Genomic DNA, 25036 nt, shown 5'->3' with positions numbered 1-25036 from the left:
TATAGTACACAACATTGTCATTCAATAAACCTACTAGTAACAATCATACTTATGTATTATGCCTTTATCATAAATTACTTAATGCCATTTGCATCTGTGTAAAAGTATAAAATGGAATTTAGCTCTAGTGTTTAAAACTACATACATAATGTTATAATAGAACAAAATGTAGGAATCAAAGTTTAATGCTAAAGGATACACAAATCAGCCTTTTCTCTATTTGTTTTAAAAAGGTTTTCTACAATTAATAAATGTACAGGCTGTCAGTCATTCAGAAAAAGTAGTCTTTGCTTGAAGTATTATTCAAAACTAGATCATAAGGGTAGAGTAATACAATCTTTAAAATTCAGGCATTTCTAATCAATATTTGTTGTTGTTGTTTAATTAGCACTCCTGCTTTCTCAAAGCAGATTTACATATTACTCAAAGTGTGATGGTACAATTCTGGACTGCTTCAGTAGGGCTGGAGTGGAAGAGAACAGTCTGTTATTTGTTTGTTTTTCATTTTAGCTTCTTTTTCATTTTAGCCTTTCCAATGTTCAAATTGGTGTACATGCAAACCCCCCACTCTCTAAATGAACTAGCACATTACAGAGTTCGTTCTCTCTCTCCCCCCCCTTTCTCCACACCGCTGCCCCTCATGTACCAGTTTATTACACACAGGGAGATTTGTATGTGGAGGATCAGTCAAAAATAAGAAACCCATTCCATCTGCAATCTGAACTGAAACAGTCCAGAATTCTACCACTGCATTTTGAGTAACGTGTAGATCAGCAATCAGGGATATGAACTAAAAAAAAACCCTCCCTGGAGCCTCTACTTTGTAGAGTTCTACTTTAGACCAGGTCACAGTTTCCATTTCCAGAGGGACTCCTTATTCGTATCAGCTTTAAAGTCACAATGTTTATTTGCAACTGTTTTGTTTTTGAAATGGGTTGTGTGGTCTCCTAGGATAGTTATTCCACTGCTGTGCTGGAACGGGCACAACAGCTAGGATTTCTTAGACAATGCATCATTGTCCTGAAAGACGTTTTCTTTTCCTCTTTAGCTGGTAATTCCTCGGTACTTTTTCCAGAGAGATCCTCAGGTTCCGTTTGGAACTGTTCTATCTGAATCTCCAGATGTTTCTGAATGGCCAACCCAAGAACTTCAGGATCGACAGCTGCCCCATAGACTTCCCATGTCATGCCTTCATCATCCCATCTCACTTCCCGCACTGGAGACTTTTCACCCTCTGCCTCTGGTTCCAGACTAACCTCTGGGAAGACATGAGGGTGGCCTTCTGCCACAACAGAGGGGCTTGTTGCCACAGACTTACATTCCTTTGTTGGGAGGGTTTGTACCTCTGCATCTTTGCACTCAAGTGGAGGCTGCAGTCCCCAGGTGAGGTCATTCATGGAGGTCATCGTCCATGTGTCCTTAGTCTTCATGACAGTATGAACACCATCTTGGTGGCTATTCAACACCACATATGTCATCTTCCTTTCCTCTTGGGCCCTGTTTGGTTGTACATAAGGCTGAGGATGCATCATGTGTTCCCCACGTACATTACAGCATCTCAGTATGCGTTTTGCATCCAGACCTGATTCGCTCACAGATGACACCAACTTTGGGAGGGTGGCAGTTTCAGCAGCAGGCAAAGACGGACAATACTCAGGGTTTACTTGTTCTTTCCCTGATTCACTAACTGAACAAACCAAGCGTGGGATGAACTGAACAGAAGGTATTGGCAAGGAATGACAATAGGCTGGCATGGTGCCCTCCTGCCTTATGTTATAGGGGACGGCAGTGTTGTTATGAATGGCCATCATACCAGGTGGGTACATGCTGGGTGGGAAGTTACTATATACAATCCCACCCTGAGCATACATTGCCCGGTTTGAGAAATTGTTGCCAGGTGCATGTGATCCGATGACAGCTGTGTGATATGCTCCAGGATCTGTAAAAACAGAAACGTTGTGCGATACAGCAACATTGTCAAAGACGCTAGTGGGCACATTTTGGTCTCCAGGCAAACTTGGGACCCGACTTTGAAGGTTCGGGGCACTTTCATATGAGTCTGATCCATACCTCGGTCTCGGAAAAGCTGCATTGCCTGCGGAAGCACCGTGGCTGCTGTTGGAACTCATCACAGAGTATGTGGCACTTGTCTCCATGTGGGACGTGGCACTCTGTGGCTTGCAGCTACATGTCAGGTCAGAAAGGCTTCTCTGCACTGCCGCTCCCAGTCCTTCCATTGTGCTCACATCTTGCAGATTCACACCAAAGGCTGAAGACACATTCTCAGCTGTGCTGCTCTTGGCATGCGTTCTGGGACCCATCCCTTCTGCAGAGGCTGAGGACTGGTCAACACATAGGAAATGGCTAGTGCTTTTGGTAGTACTCTGCATGCTGTCACTTGGAGACAAGCTGCTCACAGTTCTGATGGTGGATGCCATTTCCGAGTGTGTCGAAGACCATTCTGAACTAGGTGTGCTTCCAACATCGGCCTCCCTCACCTGGCAGGTGGAACTGCTGAAGCTTTTCCGGAGCTCCTGTTTGCTGCTCTGTCTTTCCTCAGAGCCCACTCGCCCAATGGCAGCCAGATGTGAAGAGCTCTTGGAGAGAGGGTGGTAGTTTACACTCAGAGTACCGTGGCAGACAGAGTTTAAGGTTTCCTGGGGGGAATGGGTATGCAGCTGGTGACTGTTCGTTGCCATGGCAGACGAGCGTCTATGGGAGGAAGAGACAGACAATTAAAAGCAGTTCAAATGTCAAACAGCTTTGATCCACAGCTGAAATCAGTTCATTTCTTTGCATATCACAACTCAGAACTGTAGTATCAGCTGGACATTTTAATTAATAAAAAGCTGCCATTTTGTAGCCTACAACTCCCATGACCCCTCACCATTGGCTATGCTGGCAAAGGCTGACGGCAGCTGTAGGCCAAAACATCAGGAGGGCCACAAGTTGCCCACCCCACCTGATGCCTGGCCTGAACTCACTTATAAAAAATAAATTTGGTGCTCAGCAACTGGGTCTTGGAAGCCACCACTTCTCACAGTGCCCTAGAGCAATGCAACCAAGGCATTGTGGGAAATTTAAATGGAGATTTTCCACCCAGCTTTTGATTGGAATGCTGCCACTGACAGATAAGCCCTCCAGAATCCAATGACATAGGATGGAGCCCATCAGTGTGCACCACATTTAGGGCCCCTTTGAACATAGAGCTAGTCCTGTAGATTGGGGCTAGGCAGAAAATAGATCTGCAGATGTTTTTGACTTCAAATCCCAGCATTCCTGACCATTTGCCATGCTGGCAGGGGCTTCTGGGAGTTGAAGTCCAAAACATCTGGAGAGCTCCCTTCTGCACCCCTGCTATAAATAATATTCCTGGTATTATTATGTGTGTGGAGGTGTGTATGTACATATGTACATAAAATGCTCTTATCTCAATTCCTTGGGATTGGTGAATGTTTCCAAGAGCAGATCAGGTTCTAGGCTGCTTTTGTCCCTCTCCCACCACTGCAGTGGCACCAGATCTCATGCTACTTTTGCCATACACCCTATCAATCCTCCTAAAATCACTTGTAATGCCACGCTCCTCCTTATACTGTCCTACTCACTCCCCAACCCAAACTCCTCCAGATACAGAATTTGGGGTGGATGGGTATTTAAGTCCACAGTTAAGTTTCAGTGCTTCAGTTTAGAAGCAGTCCAAGTGTGTTATGAAACTGGCTTCTCAGTATCAAAATTAAGGTTAATACCATTCCTTAACATGGTGTTTACATTTGGAAATCTGGAACAAATCTGCATTTGTACACAGCAAGCAAGAAAATGTGTACACAGCAATGCCATCTGAAGTGGATATGTTATGACTTATGAGTACAAAATAGTTAGACAAGCAGAGGAAGGATTAGGATAGAAATGGAATTAACATCCACTATTTTTGGCTTAGCTTCAGAAGGGGATCTGGAAATGCTTTTGCTAATTCCACTGAACTGCTTTGTTTGAAACCAACAAGAGTGTGTATGTGTGTGTGTGTTTCCTATGAGTTATGATTAAAGCAGTGACCTACTTAATACAGTTGTAGATTTCGCACCTAAATATTGTTAGATATTCTCTTTTGATAGTTGATGCTGATGTGGGAAATTACTGAAAACCTCCAATTAAAGTTTTTCTTTTTTCTTTCTGAAGAACTGAGAATCACCTGCATAGTTTTAATAACAACCTTGAAAGCAAGGGATGTAGATAACATTCATATTAAATCATGGAGAATTGGGAGGAGGTTTTTAGAATATGTGACATTATATTATTATCATACTCTCTCTTTTCTCGCTCATGGCAGTTTTTCTAGACGGACATGACAGGCTTTGCCAAGTCATGTTGCCTTTTTACTCTTTCAGGAATTTCCTGACTGTTGAACATGTTTTAAGTATGACTGCTTTTTGTGTGTTGGTGGGGATGTATTTTGGTAGGCCCAGTTTCTGAAGGTTTTCTCTATTGTTTTTTGATGTGATGCCAGTGATTGATGTGACTAACGGAATAATTGTGACCTTTTCCTGTTGCCATAATTCTTTAACTTTGATAGGTGTATATTATTCTCTCTTTTCCTCTTTCTTTTCTACAATATTTTGTCATTAGGTATTGCTATGTCAACAGGTATTTTGTCTATAACTGTTATGTCTGGTAGGTTGCAGGGTATTGTTTTGTCCATATGAATTGTTCTGTTCCAGTATATTTTGTGATCTGCATTTTCCAAGATTGTTTCAGGTGAGTACGTATAGTATGGTGTAGGCTGCTTGACAAGGTTGAATTTGATGGCCAGTTGTTGAATTATTTTTGCAACAGAGGCCCCCTTTCCTTAGCCCCATCACAAGAAAACAGCAACACAATTATACCTCCTTTTAGTAAGAGTAATTGAACGTATTATGAATGCTTTTATAAGGGACAGGTCTGCACACAGAAAAATTGAAGGCAGGGAGCTACACTTTAACACCAAGGTATCCACATGTCTTGTTTTATTCCAAGAAGGGCAGTGTGATTTTAATTTACTTATAAGATTGACTCAAGAAGAAGGCTGCTATATCTAGGTTCTTATCTCTGTGTAAGCTCATTACAGACACCCTGATTACTACTAGCGACTTCTTGAAAACGTTGCTTAGGAAGCAATATGCAAGAGAACCTCTCAGTTATGATCTGCCCTGAAACGTGATGATGCAAAGCAGGTCGTCCCTATCTCTTGGACCAGTTGGAATAGTGATGGCAGGGATTCACCCTCACTCCACCTGAAAAGGTGCAAGCGTAATTTGTTCTTGGGAGTATTAAAGCAGTTAGCAGGTGCAAGCTACGGGTCATTTGGCTTGCAGAGTTGATTAATATGTCTTGGATCCACACAGGGGTCACAAGTGTGGGAGGGATGTTGCTTAGCAGCCAGGTGAATCCAAACAAATTTCCATTTTAGCCTGGGTTTCTTGTATATAAAAAAGCTAGCATGTTCAATATGTTTTTAGTAGTAGTGGTGGTGGTTTCATTCTATTAGAAGCCTAGCCTGGGATGCTTCCACATGAGGCTTTTATGGTGCCATCACCGTGCCTCAATCATGAGGTTTTACAGGGGATCCAGACAGTGCCATCTTCAACCTGTACCCCTCTAGTTTTTTCCAACTGCTTCTTCTCTTCTTTTCTCTTACAGCAAAAAATCCATCAAGAAAGAAAAGACAGAATAGCTTCGCGATGCCTTCTCATGATAGGTGGCGCTAGGAGCATTCCATCTGGAAGAGCCCCTGATCTGCTCAACTGTTTTATACTTCTCTGGTTGCCTAGCCAGAGAACTTTCTGTTTATGGTTCTAATATTTGCCAACTTTCTGGATTCAGTCTGCTTTGTTCAGCCACTTCTGATAACAAGAGGACCCAAGCTTCCTCTGCCCCATTTGTATGTAAAGCAGAGTCATAGAATCACAGAATAGTAGAGTTGGAAGGGGCCTAAAAGGCCATCAAGTCCAACCCCCTGCTCAATGTAAAGGGCCAACAGGACACAGCCAAGCTCATTTCCAATACTGGAGCCTAGCTAGAAGAAAACCAACAGGGATGAGAAAGGGCGAGTCTATAGGGAGAAAAGCTGTGAGAAGAGGGAGAATTCCACATTGCCAGGCCAAGTGCAACTTTAGCCCTCTAAAATGCAGACGGTCCCAGGTTTAATCCGGGGCATCTCCAGATAGGGCTAGGAAAGAATCCTGAAACCCTGGAGAGCTGCTGCCAGTCAGTGTTGACAATGCTTGGCTAGATGGACAATGGTCTGATTCAGTATATGGCAACTTCCTATGTTTCTAAGTCCAGGGAAGCAAAAAGCATAAACATTTAACTGCAATATTGTAAACAGTATGTGTGCGCATGCGTGTATACAACAATGTGGACTTCCTGCATCACAGTTAAAACGTTTTTCTTGTGGTCACCTAAATTAGACATTCATATGATTCCTACGACTACCACCATCACCACTACTCCCCACCCCCTAAATGTCCACATGTTATTTCAAACATTTTAGGCTGCTGAAGTCAGGGGAATTGTAGCACTTCTCCCGTGCCCTGAGGGAAAGCTATGGCCATTCATAGAATGAGAGCTTTATCACACCAGCCTTATACTGTGCAATCACTGCGAATTGTGTGCAAAGGACTCAGAAATTTTCCAGTTTATAATCTGCTTTTATTGTGACGTACTCCCATGAAGTACTCCCAGGCATCCTGCTTTATTTGCACTTCTTAACCAAAAGAAGTGCAATATTTTGCTACTAGTTTTCGAGCGTATCATTTGTTGTTTTCCGAGAGGCCACTGGGGTGCAGGAAGAAATAAACAAATGCTTACATCTGCATAAGCTTTAAAGATAAAGACATCAAAATTGGCACAGTAATAGATATTAAGAAGAGCTTTAAGCACACCAAATTTGAATCAGATTGGGTCATCCGTTGATTTATTTTTATTTTTACATTTCCCCCCTTAAACCCATTTCCTGGTAAGCAAAGGATCTAGCCGCCCGGTAGCAACAACAACAACAGTGACAGCTTAGCACTGTAGGAGATAATTCAAGGGAAGCAGGTACATGGGATGAAGCTCTGATACTAGCTGCAAGGGGGTGGTGTTAACAGAGATCGACAAAACAGGATTAAAGCTTAGAAATTTAATTGACTGTGGCTGTTTCTAAGCCTGCCTTTCCCCCCGGGATCATCCCTGTGCATCCAAATGACACACAGGGGATCCCGGGAGCAGGCAGGGATAATCCTTCCTTTTGCCTGGGATAATCCTTAGGTGTAGAAAGGGCCTGGGCCAAGACCACTAGACCTAATGGCAGCAACTGTCCAGTGCCCTGGCTGGCATAAGGCCGGGAAGCTGTTCCACTTCATAGGCTGGGACCATAACTACATCTGGCTTGGCGTCTCAGAATCACTCCTTTAAGTAGTTCCTATCTTCTTAGCAATACCTCTGATTAACAGACAAAGGTCAACAGGGCAAATGGGGCTAGAATTTATTAACATCACCGCATGCAGATAAGGCACATGTTCAGAATGACCATTTCACTAGAAGGTTTTCCACCACAATATTATACACAGCAGTATTTTCCCCATCGTTGGCAGAGTTTGCCCTGCTTGGAAGATGTAGTCCAAAACACCTGGAGCACAACAGGTTGGGGAAAGGCTGATTTAATATACTGTATTCCACACAATGGATCCAATTGTTTCTAATGGGCATTATCATCTTTCTTTGGTACTTCCCATAATTAAGATATAATTTTAGAAGCTGAATCATGTTAAGAACATAACAAGAACTGATTTGGATCAATCAAAAAGCTTCTCTGGTCCCGCATCCTGTTCTCACAGTGGCCAACCGGAATAAAAGGGTAATTGAGCCTGGAAGAACCTCCTTGTAAACCGCCCAGAGAGCTTCAGCTATTGGGCAGTATAGAAATGCAATAAATAAATACCTCTCTGGGACATAGTGATCAGCCAACATCTCCCCACCACCACCACACACACCCCTACTGCTGCACCATGTCCTGCTTGTTCATCCCTGGCTGATAGCTGGTTGGCCACTGTGTGAACAGAGTGCTGGACTAGATGGACCCTTGGTCTGATCCAACAGCACCCTCCCACCCATGTTCCCCAGCAACTGGTGCACACAGGCTTATTGCCTCAAATACTGGAGATAGCACACAACCATCAGGGCAAGTAGCCTTGTTTCCTTAAACCAGAGATCAGTAACCCACAGCCATGGGCAACACCTCAATTCCCTCTTCTGTGCTGCTGCCACTGCCATACAAGGTATAGGAGAATCATCCACATGCATGCTGTTTCCAAGCAAATTTGGGAGCCCAATTTTGGACAATGGGGCATGCAGGGAGGACTCTCCTCACACGTCCTGCTTCCCAGCAGAATCGGGGTGTGTGGGCTGTGCAAGGAGAGTCATTCCCATGTGCCGTTTTCCCCAGATATCAAGACTGCTTTTCCCCTGCTGCTATTACAGGCTGTCCTCACATGTTCTAGTGCAGGGTTGGGAAAGGCTGTGATAGATCCTGGGTTCAAATACCGGTAGAAGAGGATGGAACTTCGATGTCTCCAGAGACAATACTGGGGGTGGGGGATGCAGTAGTAAACAGGCTCAGGATAACTTAAGGCCTTTCTAGAGAGTAAAAATACTTGCAGATCCAGTGTCAGTAGCACAATATCAAGTTCTTACATAATGGTACTGTTGATCTTTCATCAACATTTGGTTTAGTAAACAGGATCAGACTATGGGATAATTTGCAGGCCACAAATATTGACAAGAGACTTTTTATTATAATCCAAGAGCTTTATGCTCATGCAACTATGCACTGACTCTCTGGGTACTTCAACAGAAAAGCTTACAACTCAGAGGGGTAAAACAGGAGTGTTTGCTAGCATGTTTCTTACTCGGTTTCTATATAAATATAGTGGATGTACTATCTTCTCTCTCCTCCCCTCCCCTCCACAGGATGTAAATTCTTTTATACGCAGGAGATTCAGTTTTGTTATTCCATACACACATAGGGATATTGCATAGACTATTAAAAAAGCTGAGATATTATTGTAGAAATTAATTTCTTAAAACTATGATAAAACTAAAATTATGGTGTTTGCTAAAGCACATTATTTATTAGTGCCATTTATATACCGTTCAATATAATAAAATTTCTCAGCGGTTCACAATAGCAGCTCCTGCGGTAATCACTGTATTGCACAACGCTCATCTTGTAAATATTTTGCAATGGATGTGTTAGCTGGGAAGAAATCACATTTTCCCAGACGCAAATGGAGTGCTGACTGAGTGGTAGTAAAACAGAAATAGAAGAGTGTCTTTGAGGAAAGGCAAAAGGGCACAAACTGTGCATTTATTGGACACAAAAAGATGGTCATGAAAGGCCCTTTCCATAGCTTTTCCAGACTACTGTCTGGTAGAAAGAATATGCCACAATATCCTTTCAAACATTTTTAAGATGATGAAAAAAATCCCTTCTTCCCACAACCTTTGTCTTTACTTTTTTCTTTTACTAGATTGAGTCACCAGTTCACTGTATGACTTTGGTCCTTTCTGCACTTAAGGATTATCCCAGGCAAATGGAGGGATCATCCCTGCCTGCTCCTGGGATCCCCTGTAAGTCATTTGAATGGACAGGGATGATCCCAGGACAATCCCGGGTGAAAAGGCAGGTGTAAAAACAGCCTCTGAATGCTCTTTAATCTACTTGTGACTCCGTTTACATAACTGCAACGGGAGAATAAGGTCTTTTCCCACACCCAAAGTTTAATTTGTGTTTGCAAAGCATTCCTGAGATCCTTCCAGGAGTGTGTTGTACTGCATATTAAGGCAAAAGAGGAAAAGAGCTTTGGTTAAAAAAACGAACAAACAAATTCTCCTCCTGCTCCTGCCACAAGCCTAATTCAGTAATTTGATCCTTCCACATTCGTAATGAGATTTGGACAATTCGACTCACACGAAAAAGCCTGTTCGAGTTTTATTTTGTTACATCAAGCTAGTACCATCAGGATAGCAGCATATGGAAACTAGCCACCCTTTTCCTTCCCTCTCCCAAGTGTGTCAGGTGGGTTGGCTAATCCCAAGGATTCCACATACGTAACACAAAGGATTACCCAAGTGTTGTCGTCATTTTGTGACAAGTAATAAAATTTCCCTAATTAAAAACAAACAAACCAGTATATGTTTTTGATGGCCTTAAAAATGTCCTTCCTTCCAGATGGTAAATTGCTACTAATCAAATCACTGCACTGGGTTTTACTTAATGCCCAGACTGACCTTCCTTTTACTTTTAGCTGCACTTGAAACAATCTTGTTCAAGCAAATAAACCAAAATCTGGTTGTATTTAATGTAGGTCAGTAGCTGTTTGCCCTATCCTATTTCAGAGCTGCACACCTCTTTTATAAACACTTGAATAAGGCCTAAATCCTTGTCTGTACTTGAGCACCTCCATTAAAATCCTTACCTATTTAATTTAACGCAATTCATTCTTCTTATCCCTGTATATCATGTTTTGTGAGGCACTGTAAAGTGGGCCCAACATGCACACAAAAGCTTCCTCCTTTCTACATAACCAGGCTCCAGGGCTGGTGTCAGGGGTAGGCATGGCTGGGCATTGCCCAGGGCCAACACACCAACAGGGACCCACTGATAAGAACCCGCTTGAGATGCTTCTCTTCTTCACCATTGCAACCTGCTTGTTCATCTGCCTCTCACAGGTGGTGGTGAGGAGGAGAAGCTGTAGAATGCCACTGCCTACATGTTCACCGACTCTCTGCTTGGCAAACAAACCAGTGATAGCAATGAGAAAGAGGATGAGGAGCAGTAGTAGCTGATGATAATCGTGCTGAAAAGATACTCGATGAGGGAGGGGACCCATTGAGGGTGCCTTGTTCAAGGGCCCTCAAAAAACTGAACGCCCAGCACTCTAGGCCCTACTTTGTATTTTGGAGACAAGCTTAATGCTTTTGTTTTAAAATCACACCACATGCAGCCCTTAATATACATGGCTAATCTTGCCAAATTATGATAATTGGGAAGGAGATTTTGGAAAAAGATGATTGTGAAATGAGTGGACGTATGCAAAATTCAATAAAATACAAAGACATCAAGAGTGGGGGGAAATGTGATGTCCAGGAAATATAGAGGGATGCACCCTCAATTTTTTTAAAAAAATTATAGAAGGTGAAAAATGAACAGGATTGTTTCTGGGATATAAAGATCTGCAAAATCTTTTTCTAGTTGACCAATAGTAGAACCAACAGGCATCAAGACAAGATTGGTGGCTCTTCATTACTAAATGTAGCATAAAACCTCAGAAATAGACTGCAAATGGGGATTTGTGTTGGAAGGGAAGCTTCCATTAGCATGAGCCATTGCTGTACTCAACGCAAATAACAGGTGGGAGCAGTTCAAACTGGGATTGCAGCAGGAGGAAGATTTAAAGCTCCACCCACCCACCCCAAGGGTCCCAACCAGGATCAGGGCCCCTGTGCTGGCTACTTCTTTTTAAAAACATAAACATGCATCCAATGGCAAATTACGTGAATGGTGTCATGTCTAGTTTGGCTCTCAGGTGTAGATTAGATTATACAACCATATAACAGCAAATGACACAATAATGGACTAATACAGACAAGCTCAGGGGTTGTTTGAACACTTAGCAAGGGCTCAGAATGCACTTGGAGGGTTCTTTGCTGGCTAATGCACCCAGGGCCGGCACTACCATTAGGCCTAGGCAGCCGCCTAGGGTGCAGTCCTCAGAGGGGCGCAGTACTGCCCTTTAAGGGTCACAGCTTTATACAAATTAGCTGTTTTAAGAAAAAACAGAATAAAAGGAAAATATAATAGTTCAGAAACTCTTCTTGAACAGCTGAATTGAAGTTGGCAATTTGTGTGTGTGTGTGTGTGCAAGTAGCTCTTGCATTGCCTAGGGTGCAAAATAGTCTGGCACCGGCCCTGAATGCGCCCATCCTGAAACGCCCCTGCACATAGAAACTGCTTATCATGTTTACTATTTTTAAATGTTGTAAACTGCCCAGAGAGCTTCGGCTGTGGGGCGGTATATAAATGTAATTAAATAAATAAATAAATAAATAAATTATCAAGAAGAGAGATTCTGTAGCTTCTCCAGGAGCTGCTAGCATTGCATATGCAAAGAGCTTTTGACAGGGGAGCACTTTCAAACAAGTGATTCCAAGCATATTATTTATTCCATTTATGAGTCACCCTATAGCCAAACCTCTGAGGGCAACATACACAATAAAAACAAATACAGTTAAGCAAATAATAAAACACATTAAAGAATTTTTTAACTTTTAAAAACTAGCATGTGTTTCTGAAGTGGCATAGAACAAGTCTTCATGACTTGCTGAATATCAGCAACAGAGTACCAAAAAATCTAGAACAGTACTGTTTCAAGTAACTGTCTTCTAGACAGGTCTAGTGGATCTGTCTGTCTTCACCAAAGGCGAATTGATTAATGAAGCTACTCCACAACTCGATATGTAATTCACAGCTCAATCCTGTTTACTCAGAAGTCAGTCCACTGAATTCAACATGCTCGTTAAGCAATATCCAAGCTAAATTTCATTCACCCTCCATTTTAATTTGTGTACTTTCTGCATTGCTCTGCTCAAGGTAGCTTAAAACCCATATAAATAATAAAAATAAAATAAAAACCATACCCTAAAAATTCAATCTGGGACAATAATTAGAAACAAAACAGTTTAAATCACCCCCAAATCAATAATCAGTTACGTATATAATATTACTAATTAGCAGATAATTATTAAAACAAAATCCCTTACAATTATAACAAACCATTAAATAATTACAAACAGCCAAAAACAAACAAAGATACAAAAGATATGCCACACTCAATTTAGCAAAAAAGATCAACTTAGTGGCAAGGCTGGTTGCCAAGGCAGTCAGAAGTAATGTGCTAAGTTGCATTACAATTTGCATCAGCTAAAACATGCTCACATGGTCAGAGGTAAGGTGGCCACTTAATGCATTGTCACTTATGTGTCACAAAAACAGGGAACAAAAGATGATACACATTTGCATAAAATCTGCATGTGCTAATTTATATGTATAGATGCAAATTTAGAAATAATAACTAGAGTTTAATTAGAAATGCAATACATCTCTCCATACTGAGGAAGATGATAAACTCTGTGCCATTTCATTCTGCTAGAGTGGAAAGTGAATTCCCAGAGGAGTAGGAGGGAATTTTATGTTATTACAATATCCCGATTCAAAAGTTAAGAGCCATGTCAATCAATTCCAAAATCTTTCTAATCATCCTAAAATAAATCTGTACAATGATAAATAGAGAAAAAACACTGAGAATTGCTCAAGTTAGTAATGAAACTTAAATCAGATAATACCTCTAAATAAAGCAAAAAAGAATGGAGCAATGCTGCAGAAAACCTATCAATAAATACCAATTTAAAACAGTTATAGGATTAGAGTTGGCCGCTGTAGACAAAAATGCCACAGGTTTTTTGTGGAGCAAAATTCACAATAATTAAAATTGGGATTAGATGGTCAAATCTTGCCTGAGAGATGAGAAGTATATTTTGCATAAGTTTTTATATCTAGAGAAGTTCCAAAATTTGGTTAACAACTCTAATATTAATATCTCAAACCAAAATGATCCTCAGTCCACAGAAACTCCCTCATGTCTTTGTCAGGCAAATTCTGCACCTGCACTGGAAAAATTGTTTATGCATGGTAAGATTCCCCAAAGGTTGAAAATAAATATTAGAATACCAATTTAAAAGGAAGGAGTGGGGGAGTCACCCTAAGCCTTATATGTTGGAGGCTGTTTCAAATCTTTACACAGGTTTCCTTCTGAATAATTTTGAAGTTTCAGTCAAGAATAATACTATTTCAGGAAATAAGGCAGGTTCTGGACACAGGGAAAGTATGACTGACCAACCTTATACTCTCAATTACCTTATCAGTAAAGATATGAAGAAACCAAAGATATATTTATGCAGCACTTCATGGCAGCTTTTGATAGGATTAATCTTGAGAGATTATGGTTGAAGCTTTGGAACTCAAATGTTGACAGAAGGCTATTTATTGGTACTGAAAGCCTTAACACATAAAGAAAAGACAGTTTAATCCTCAGGGGCAATGCTAGACTCTCTCATGGGTCCTTTCTTTGTTTTAAAATTTACAATTTACAATTATTTTAGTCACAGAGTTTAAATAGCATATTTCCCCGAATCAGATGTCACAAAAAGTGCTACTTTTGTGATATGCAGACTACAAAATACTGCAGTTATCCATGCAAGTGGGGTTGAGACGGATATTGAAAGATTATAGGGCAGCTTGGCAAAAAGAATATCTTTACAAAAATATACTAGGAACACATCCTCCATAATCTAAATGGTCCCTTGATGGTCAAGGAAATGAACATATACATAACCAAAGTATCCAAAGTATCCAAAGGTGTCTTTCCACAAACTCAGCTCTAGCAGAGCTCCACTGGATCTTCCCATTGTGCAAGTGGTTGCACAACTGGGTTGCACAAGGGTTATCCGCAATGCATTGCACAATGGATTGCACAACAGGTTGCACAAGAGTTATGCACAACAGGTTGCACAACTATGCTTGTGCAACCATAACTTTGGTCTGATCCAGCAGGGCTTTTCATATGTTCTTTTGACTATTAAGTAAGTTGTAGTATAACCTCAACAAGATGAAAGGCAATTCAGAAGTCATCATTTTCTCCATGTCTCAATTACTCATGGGGGCATGTATTAAAAGGAGTTTGATAGCCAGCCTTCGCATGTAGCAGAATCACATGGTATATTTCTTGGTGGACTGTACCATTTATTACATGTGGCAATTTCATGTTTCAATCCCCACACCACCGCACAAAAGAAAAGTTCCAACACCCTGCATGTAGAGAGCTATTTGACAACTAGTCTGTTATACAAGGAATTTTTGAAAGTAAGATTTTAATGACAACATTTAAAGAGGAACTATAATAAAACCCAAATAGGAACACTTCAGTATCTATGGGGCACATACAGCACAATTTCAGCCCCAGGGCAAAATTCTCAGAGGTGCATTCCATTGCGGGGCATGGCCAAAGCAAAAAAGGCATAGGACCAAATATACCTGCATATTTTAGCTTAAAGCTCATACAGTCAGTAACTAAACCGTAGGAGAGGCATTTCAGTAGGGGTGTGCACGGACCCCCCGATCCTCTTCGCGCCCGATCTGCAAATTGCGGATCGGGCCCGCTCCGATCCGCCTAGGGGCCGCTCCACTCCGCTGCGAAGCTCCGACTCTGAATTGGAGCTCTGCAGTGGTGGGGAGTGGCGCCAGGTAAGACCCCCTCCCTCCTCTCCCTTACCTGCATCCGTCCGCAGTCCCACAGCTGCTTCAACTGAGCCAGAGGACTCAACCAGGAAGACTAGGCCACAGTTGCGGCCTAGTCTTCCTGTTTGAGTCCTCGGGCTCAGTTGAAGCAGCCACGGGACCGCGGACGGATGCAGGTAAGACCCCCTTCCCCTTACCTGGCTCTGCCACTGTCGCCGCATGGGCGGCAGCGACAGCGGCAGGACCAAGTAACCCCCCCTTACCTTTTTTGCGGAGCTCCGCATCGAGGCGAAGGATCCGGTTTCACCTCGATCTGCTCCGCGGCTCCCCCGATCCTCTTCGCCTCCGCCTTAAGGGGAGGCGAAGCCCCCCCCGATCCGCTCCTGCTTCTCCGGTCCGAGGAGAAGCGGAGCACATCCCTATATTTCAGCCTTTTAGAATGGGAGAAAACCCTGCAGAAAAGCCAGGAAACTACCAAACAATTGGTGGAGTGACTGCAGGAGTTCTACACCCCTGTTATAAATGGACATCAGAGAGAAGATGGGGGGAAAGTCAAGAAGGATGAGGATGGACTAGTTCCCCCATTACAGATCATGTCTGGCACAGCATTTTGAGAATAAAGATGCTGTGGATATATCTTCTCTAGAACCTGATGTTGGTTTATACCATATAACTGTCATGGCATCAGCTAAAGAATCCTGGGAACTGTAGTTTGAGAATTCTCTGTTCCTCAAAGATACCTTGCTTCTCCCTCCAGAACTCCCGTTACCAGGATTCCCTAAAAAGAAAGATGACTATTAAAGCAGTTTAAGCCTCTGTTGTAGCTATGCTTTATTGTAACTTCAGTTCCTAATAGCTCTCTTTTCCTTGATCGATGGTACTTGTTTTCACAAATTCCTTTGAACTGAAGTTCTTTGAAAATCACCAAGTCTTAACACAAAAAATGGCTTTAGTCTAGTTATACACATATATGTTTCTTTTAGTCAAGTAATAAAATACAGAAAAATTATACAACCCAGATAATTTAACAGTACCCTACTGTGACAGGTACCATTGTTAATCCACCTCAAGAATGTGAGAAGACACATATGAATGGATGAAGTCACAATTGCTTTTCACTGAAGGGCTGTTCCCTAGTAGTTACGGAACACCACTTCCATATGGCTTGATCAGAGGATGGTGTCAATCTAATTTACACTCGGCCTATTCCTGTTCCACTTTCCTAATTGCACAAGGGATTACCTAAGCAGGTTTACAAAAAAGAAAAAAAAAAGAGATTATAGTTCGATTAATGTTCCATGTTGGTGCAGGTGTTTCTTTTGAATGGAATTTTTAGCAACTCTTTTTTTAAAGATATACAAAGTGCACATTCAGACTCGGTCAAGCTTACTATTTAAAGCATCATCCAATTTTCTTTTTAAGCATGGTTTCTCGTTCTATCTGAGCTCTCTTTCTATCTGTGCAGTTTCAATGTTTGCGAGCAATAACGCCACACAAACAGTTGAAATCAACATTTTTAACAGTCCTCCAAGCAATTCCAAACTCTTTGTCCCTCTCCCCTTTATTTAATAGCTAAAATATTGGTTTAATTTTTACAGGTCAACACTGTCAGGATTCTTATGGCACATTTCTAGCCCCTGTGTCTGAGAAGTCTCAGAAGCCAGAGGGCAGGGTCCTCCTGGTCAGGAAAGGTGGTCTTCCTTGTCGTGCTCTTTACCCTCTTCACCAGCACAAGCGGAATTCATTCACACGCACACAATTTATGCAAGTCTTCAAATTTAGCTTTTCTTTGCACCTCATTTAGGGTGCAATCCAATGAATATTTAGACAGGGGTGGGGAAACTCCTACATCTTCAGCATTCCCCAGCCAGGTTAGGGAATTCTGGGAGTTGAAGGACTTTTTCTGTCTAAACATGCATAGGATTGCACCCTTCAATTACTTTGGTTCAGAATGTTATAGGGGTGGCTGAACCCTGTCCATTACCCAGGCAGGCAGATCTGTCTCCTTAACGTTGACATAATAACGAGCAGGCAAAACCCTCTTCTAGAACATTTTTACACGGGAAAAAACCCACAACTTTGCCGCAGCTTTCTAGCTTCTGTTTTCGTCCCATAATCGTCCTCCTTTCCCTCTTTAACTAGGAGTTCTATATGTTTCATTTATACAGCCACAAGACGGCACTGTCTTCTATCTCTTTTTATAGCACAATGTTGTCTTTTCATGGTGAAACTGAAGGGGATTGCACTGGAGGGTAATTGACCAAGAAACTTGCTATAAGAACCTGCTCCAAGTCAAAGTAACTGATGCTGAGGGATATGATTGGACTACAGATTTAAGAAGGGTCAAAATAGGAAGAGCTCAAAAGTTCTTTCTGTACTTAGCACTTAGTTTCACTTTCCTTTAGTATTATTGACATACTGATTTATACTGCTATCAATGTACATTATGACAAAGGTGAAAGAAGAAAGTGCAAAAGCCGGGTCGCAGTTAAACCTCAAAAAAACCAAGATTATGGCAACTAGCTTGATTGATAACTGGCAAATAGAGGGAGAAAACGTGGAGGCAGTGACAGACTTTGTATTTCTGGGCGCAAAGATTACTGCAGACGCTGACTGCAGCCAGGAAATCAGAAGACGTTTACTTCTTGGGAGGAGAGCAATGACAAATCTTGATAAAAGAGTTAAGAGCAGAGACACCACACTGACAACAAAGGTCCGCATAGTTAAAGCAATGGTATTCCCCGTAGTAACCTATGGCTGTGAGAGCTGGACCATAAGGAAGGCTGAGCGAAGGAAGATAGATGCTTTTGAACTGTGGTGTTGGAGGAAAATTCTGAGAGTGCCTTGGACTGCAAGAAGATCAAACCAGTCCATACTCCAGGAAATAAAGCCAGACTGCTCACTTGAGGAAATAGTATTAAAGGCAAAACTGAAGTACTTTGGCCACATAATGAGAAGACAGGATACCCTGGAGAAGAGGCTGATGCTAGGGAAAGTGGAAGGCAAAAGGAAGAGGGGCCGACCAAGGGCAAGATGGATGGATGATATTCTGGAGGTGACAGACTTGACCTTGGTGAAGCTGGGGGTGGCGACAGCCGACAGAAAGCTCTGGCGTGGACTGGTCCATGAAGTCATGAAGAGTCGGAAACGACTGAACGAATAAACAACAACAATGTACATGGCATATCCATTGCACCTTAATTAATAGACTGTCATACTGTATTATCCCGTATTTTTCATATAGCACCATCAGTCTACATGGTGTTTTATTGAATAACATAAGAAGAGCACAGACTAAAATTTGACAGTGGAGAGACACAGGGGCAGGAGGAATGGAAAAGTCATGGTAAAGGGGAAGAATGTGCAAAAATACAATTAGGCATTCAATTCACTTTGAAAGAGGTATAAGTCCAATGCTTAATGGAAGAAGCATGATTCAGACAAACTGTTTTTCCCCTGAGGTGTGTTGACTTTTCCAATTGTCATTACAGTGGAGTTAGACTCTTGAAAATGATCCAATACATAATATAATAATATGCTCCACAGGAATGCTGTCGGCACGTGTATCCTGTTCAGATGCTATAAAGCTCACATAAGTAGGCCATACTTGTGTCCTACTAAGCGGGCATGTTAGTATTGATTCCAGCTGCCTGAGTGGAACCCCCACCCCCAAATATTTCTAGCTCTGTTGTTCTTGAACCTGAACCCTCAGCACTCCTCCTTTAACCACAACCAAATAGTACCACCCCACCCCATCTGTGGTCATACCCTATTTTAAAAGAATCTTTAAGTAGTAGTGTATAAGAAAGTTAGTGTCTCTGAATATGTACCAAGTGCCTTTCCCTCATCATCACTGAGCAACTGCAACTTGTCCCCAGACACTTAGAGTTAAGAAGCAGAGCTTTCTCCATAGCAGATGGAAAAGTGCTCACACAGGGCTGAACCCCAACATCACCTCTCATTTTAGAAGCACATCCCTTGAGAAAACAGTCCAATGTAACTTTTAGAAGGTGCCACTTCTATAGCAGTGTAAACATGATTGTATAAGATACATGCTCACTTTTGCCATTGATCAATCCATAACATATAGATTGACCCAAACGTATCCCTGAGAGAGCACTTGAACAATAATCCAGACCTACTTTCAAACAGCTATTCAATATGAAACCAAATAATGTACAGAACAATGGTTAAAAACACACCCCTGGTTTTAACCATGAGATTATCCAAAGAGATTTCTGTAGAACTCCTCATCACCAGTGAAGAAGGCAGTGCCAAAAATGATCAACCAAGGGAAAAGAGTGTTGGACCTCAAAATGCTCTCCCCGCTCAAACCGGTGAATACCTTTCATGGCTTGCTCAAAGTACCCTGGGAATGCAATCCTATGCATATTTATTCAGAATTTATTTAGAATTTATTCAGTGGGACTTTCTGCCAAGTAAGTGTGCATAAGGTTACAGTCTGGGAGTTGTAACGTTATTTACTGATCAATGTTTTTAGCGATTCCCAGCCACATCACAGTTCCTAAGGATTCCTTAGCTGGGAGTGAAAACTGTTAAAAAGATTTGAAACTGGATTAAGTTTGCAAATGTAATCAGTAAAATTTTGCTATATCTGAATGCAGGTAACATGGGGGCGTGTACTAAAAGAAGTTTGATAGCCAGCCTTCACATGTAGCAGAATCACATGGTATATTTCTTGGTGGACTGTACCATTTATTGCAAGTGGCAATTTCATGTTTCAATCCCCACACCACCACACAAAAGAAAAGTTCTAATACCCTGCACGTAGATAACGATCATGTCACGGAGAAGGCATCTAGGCTCACCTTCTCCCCCAAATATCTTAGTTTTCTCTAAATAAGGAGTCCCACACACACACCTGGATGGTACCATGGGGAAAACACTATACTGCATGATTCTTCGGCATGTATCTTAGGGATACATTTTTATTCCTCTCTGATTCATGGGAGATTCAGGACAGGTAAAAGGAAGTATTTCTTCACACGGATATGACCCACCCTCCCAGATTGGTTAAAGCTGGATTGGGGCTGTGCGAACTTACGCAAGAGTAAGGGAAACTACCATGCTAAGGAAGATCCAGCATGGCTCTTATGTTCTTATTTTGTGGATCATTCATGCAACACATCTGAGTCCTGCAGTTCACATGCATCAAAGGCTTCAGCCTGTTTTCTTCCTACCTTGTCCACACAGATGTTTGCAGGAACTGTGCAGGAATCTGTGCAGCCAACTTCACAGTGTTGGCAAAGGGAGAATGAAACATAATAAAGGTTCCCAAATGAAGATGGATAAATACTGTTTTCAATCAAGAGGCTGCCACTGCCCAAGTAAATAATCATATCCTGATGTGATGCAAAGTTTATTTACCTGGAAACAAGCTTGACTGGAATCAACTGGATTTATTTATAAATCAAAATGCCTAGGACTGGGTTGCCAGAATCATAAATAAGCCCATGCATGTTTTTATTCAACAGCATGATCTTCAAGCTCTAGCAATAGAAGATAATGTCAATTTTCTTTGTGTAAGCTGTTGTCAGACCAGTCCTGAAATCATATAATAACTACAATTCTCACTAGGATAACCAGATGCAGCCTCCTCCGCCTTTAATAGCTGTGCAGAGGAAATTTTGACAATCTAGTTTTCCTCACTTCTGCGTGAGTTGAGCTGCATCAGCTGGAATTCTGCACATCTATTAAAGGTACAGGAGCCTTGTCTTTTGCATCTGGTCTCCCTAATCCCCACTAGAATATTAATCACCATAATCATAAAAAAAAGAGGTCCTGGAATATTTTTTTTAAAATTGCAGACAATAATCTGTTAAAAATAATTCTTTAAAAAGCTGTGTAGATGACAATTTGGTGGAGGAAAAACCTATGCTGTTGCTACCGTCTTGACACTGGCAACTACAGCTGCAGTTCTGTGTACAATTACTTGCAAGTATAGCCCATTGATCTCAGTGGGATGGACTAAAAATGCACAGGGTTGGACCTACCATTAAAGTGAGGCAGCTGCCTTAGGCAGTAGTAGGGAGAAGAGGCAAGTTGTGGGGGACAGAGGTGTGTGTGCCATGATTCCCGCCCTGCACCCCTCTAAGTTAGTCAGCTGCCCCTAGGTGTAGAAGTAGGATACATGGAATGGGACTGGGTGGTGTCCTTCACCTCAGACAGAAAACATTTGAGACCAACCCGGAACGTTCATACCACTGGGGCTGTAAAGGTACCCGTCCTTCCTCCTCCTTTATATATGGATTTAACCTTTGAAACATCTTCCTAACTCTCTGTTCAGCTACAGTTCGGCCATCATGCAAAACAGATCCAAAATTTGACTTGAAAATTAATTTGTCCAGTACATTGGTCTCATGTTGGGCGTTATGCACATTCAATAAAAGCACTTTTCTATTATTCAACATATCACAATTCGTAATGCATATTTTAATGCATTGTTCCCAGAAAACTTCACTTATTGGCCAGTTTAAAAGTACAGTCAGTCAGTAAATAAATAAATAGTTCCTATATTTTCTTTATTTCTTTTTAGTGTTTGAATTTTCATCCCAGGCAACAGAACCTTGTAATTATGTATTTTCCTGAGCTACCGGAGTGAGAAGAGAGATGTATGTAGGCTTATCAACATTTTTTTTACAAGCTCTAATCCTGTGCTTTTAGTAGCAGCCTGAAATACAAGAATTAGGCAGATGTGCTTTCTCCCATCATATATCTCCCTGCTAGGAAAAGCTTCACCTGCTCAATCTTTACAAGACAGGCTCCCAAGCCGACCTTCCAGGGTTCTCCAGACAACCATGCCCTTTCCTCAACCACTGAACATTTTATGGTTTCGTGACTTTTGTGGGTCTTTTCCCCCATTCTAAAAGATTGAAATACCTCTCCGAAGGCTTAGTTACTGATAGTAAGAGCTTTAAGCCAAAATATGTTGGTATTTTGGTCCCTCCCCTTTTGCCTTTGGCCCAGCACCCAACTGGAATGTGCACGCACACATTCACACACACACACCCCGACCTTCTCCAAAATTGAATTTGGCCCTCAGGACGAAAATGGTTTGACACCCCTGTGATGAAAGCACAAGAGCCATAGGTGGACCCCAGAGCGGTGGCAGGGAGGCAAGCAGCCCTGTGGTTACCTGAAGGAAGGGGACTTGTGACATCCTCCCCATCCTCCCCAAAATGCATGTTGCCCTTTCAGAGCTCTCACTAACATTTTTTCCCCATTGCTACCACTGAGCAGGCCCAGCTTTAAAAAATACAGAAACATACACTGGTAAATGAATGCACACTGCCAATGTATTGTTTCGTGTACACACACACACACACACACACACTTCCAGCGTTTCAGGTCTGCCATTGCATTCCATATTTTGTCAACAGCAAAATAGTCAACAGCCATTGAAATGTAACAATATAGTTTTAGCTACTAAAACTTAGATCTCTGCGAACTAGGAAAGGATCCATCTTCAGTAAAAATAATTTTAAAAAGTTTAGGTACTGGAAGCATTAGTGGAGTTAGGCTAAGGAAGAAGAAAATGATGCAACTGACTAATTTTCTTTCAGAAAATTGATAGTATTAATATTTTCACAGCAGTACATAACTGATCATGGTATGTAGGGAGATTTATCATCAGATAAGACATTGTAACAAAAAAAGGCAGTGCTTTCCTTCTCTTTCCCCAGCTACCTCATTTAATAACTAGATAAAAACAGATGAGGCACCCACCAGCTGAGCATCTCCAAAACATTAAAGAACAGAAGCACCTGTTATGAAATCACTACAAGACACATGAAGAGCAGCAGGGATTTAATTTGAGACACAGGCCCCACGTGTAAACGTAGCCGCAGAACCTATTTACAGCATGAATCTTGTTTTCAGGAATAAACAAAATAGTGAGTGCCTCTGAGCATGTACAAAGTACATTTCTCTTCCCTCCAAATAACCACCCAGTCACTCCTTCTATCTGGGATGAAGCTGCATGGCCATGAGGGTCAGAGGGTACAAATTCAAGCACGTACGAGCCCGAGAAAATGCTTTTTAGAATTTCTCTGGGGAAGGGGGAAGATGGATGGATGGACAGTTAGCAAAAGCTCAGAGACGTTTGCAAGAGAAAATTAAAATACTCTTGTGTCAGAACTGATTCAAAGCATTTCCTAGCATCTTAGTGAGTTTCTTTCAGAGCTGTCTTCTCTCATCCAGAACAAAAGGCACACCGTTTTTGTTGCTTCTAGGTTTTCCCACCTACCCCTCCTCAGGGGCTTGTCTCTGTAGCTCTTCTAATCTCCGCATGATCAGCTTTGTTATTCACACACACACACACACACACTTCCTAAAATGAGATTTCACTCTCAATTGCAGGAGAAAACAGAGCCTGTGTCTGCAGCAGCGCTTACCTTCCCTCCAAAACACTGAGATTTCACATCCAGACTTGCCACAGGCCAGGATGCCTTGAGGGGATTTGAAAAAGATGCTCAGAAATCAAAGAGAAAACCGGAAAGCCATCTTCAGAGAGAGTTTGTAGCCTCCCTTTGGGGACTCCCACCAGGGACCAAGGCTGAAGAAAGAAGCGGCATCAAAGCCAGAAGGGAAGAAGAGAACAGCCCATAGTGCTTTCCATCTACAGGTGAGCCCACACACCACTTTAGTGCTTCCTTCCCCCCCCCCTCCCCAGACCGAGAGGAAACAAAATGGAGACTGGCAGCGAGGGACAGAGATAATCCTGCTGCTTTCATCTGATTAGAGAAACTGGGCCTGTGCAGAGCCAAGGGAAATAAAGGGAGGAGAGAGGGAGGAAGCCAGCAAGGAAGGAAGGGGGGTGAGGAAGAAGTTAAGGAGGTGGCACTCTGGGCCGGCCCTACCATTGTGGAGAGTGAGGGAGCTGCCTCAAGCAACTGATTTGGGGGTCCTGAAAGGACAGCAAATGGTTAGTAATTTAGCTTATTATTGTTGTCTTTTCTTTTCTTTTTTTTTACTGCCAGGGATAGTGGGATTTTCTACCTCAGTGCCCCAAAAGTTGTCCAGCTTTAGGTATTATTCTCCTAGATTTGGAGGTGGGCATTTGCTGCTCCGCCTCAGGCTGGGAAATACTTTGAGGTAGGGTGACCCTGTGAAAAGGAAGACAGGGCTCCTGTATCTTTAACAGTTGCATGGAAAAGGGAATTTCAGCAGATGTCATTTGTATATATGGAGAACCTGGTGAAATTCCATCTTCATCACAACAGTTAAAGGTGCAGGAGCTATACTAGAGTGACCAGATTTAAAAGAGGGCAGGGCACCTGCAGCTTTAACTGTTGTGATGAAGAGGGAATTTCACCAGGTTCCCCATATATACAAATAACACCCATGAAATTCCCTTTTCAATACAACTGTTAAAGATACAGGAGCCCCGTCCTCCTTTTCATATGGTCACCCTATTTGAGGAGGCCCCAAGGCTGATGAAAACTATAAAAGCTGGCAAAGCAAGGCGAAGTAGGGTGACCAGCTGCAAAGGAGGATGGTATTCCTGTACCTTGCCTAGGCATGTAGAAGAGAGAGTTTCGGCTGGGCAACTTGTCATGCAAAGGGGTGAGAGAAAAGCTGCCCTGGGTGAAATTCCCTCTCATCTACAAGTCTGAAAGTTACAAAAGCCTTTTCCTCTTGTGTAGA

At 42.1% G+C, this 25036-nt stretch overlaps 1 protein-coding gene across 1 annotated transcript; it reads right to left on the bottom strand.

Moving 5' to 3' along the window:
• Positions 1-626: 626 nt before the first annotated feature.
• On the bottom strand, positions 627-23893 carry GPRIN2 (G protein regulated inducer of neurite outgrowth 2). The gene is made up of 2 exons (XM_063131645.1): positions 23785-23893; positions 627-2712 (listed from the first exon to the last, which is right to left on the bottom strand). The coding sequence occupies exon 2, from the start codon at positions 2697-2699 to the stop codon at positions 957-959; it is 1743 nt and encodes a 580-aa protein (XP_062987715.1). The 5' UTR covers positions 2700-2712; positions 23785-23893; the 3' UTR covers positions 627-956.
• Positions 23894-25036: the final 1143 nt, after the last annotated feature.

The sequence above is a fragment of the Elgaria multicarinata genome, chromosome 8 (genome assembly GCF_023053635.1).
Source record: "Elgaria multicarinata webbii isolate HBS135686 ecotype San Diego chromosome 8, rElgMul1.1.pri, whole genome shotgun sequence".
Taxonomy (NCBI): domain Eukaryota; kingdom Metazoa; phylum Chordata; class Lepidosauria; order Squamata; family Anguidae; genus Elgaria; species Elgaria multicarinata.
This window is presented reverse-complemented; position numbering and strand designations above follow the sequence as displayed.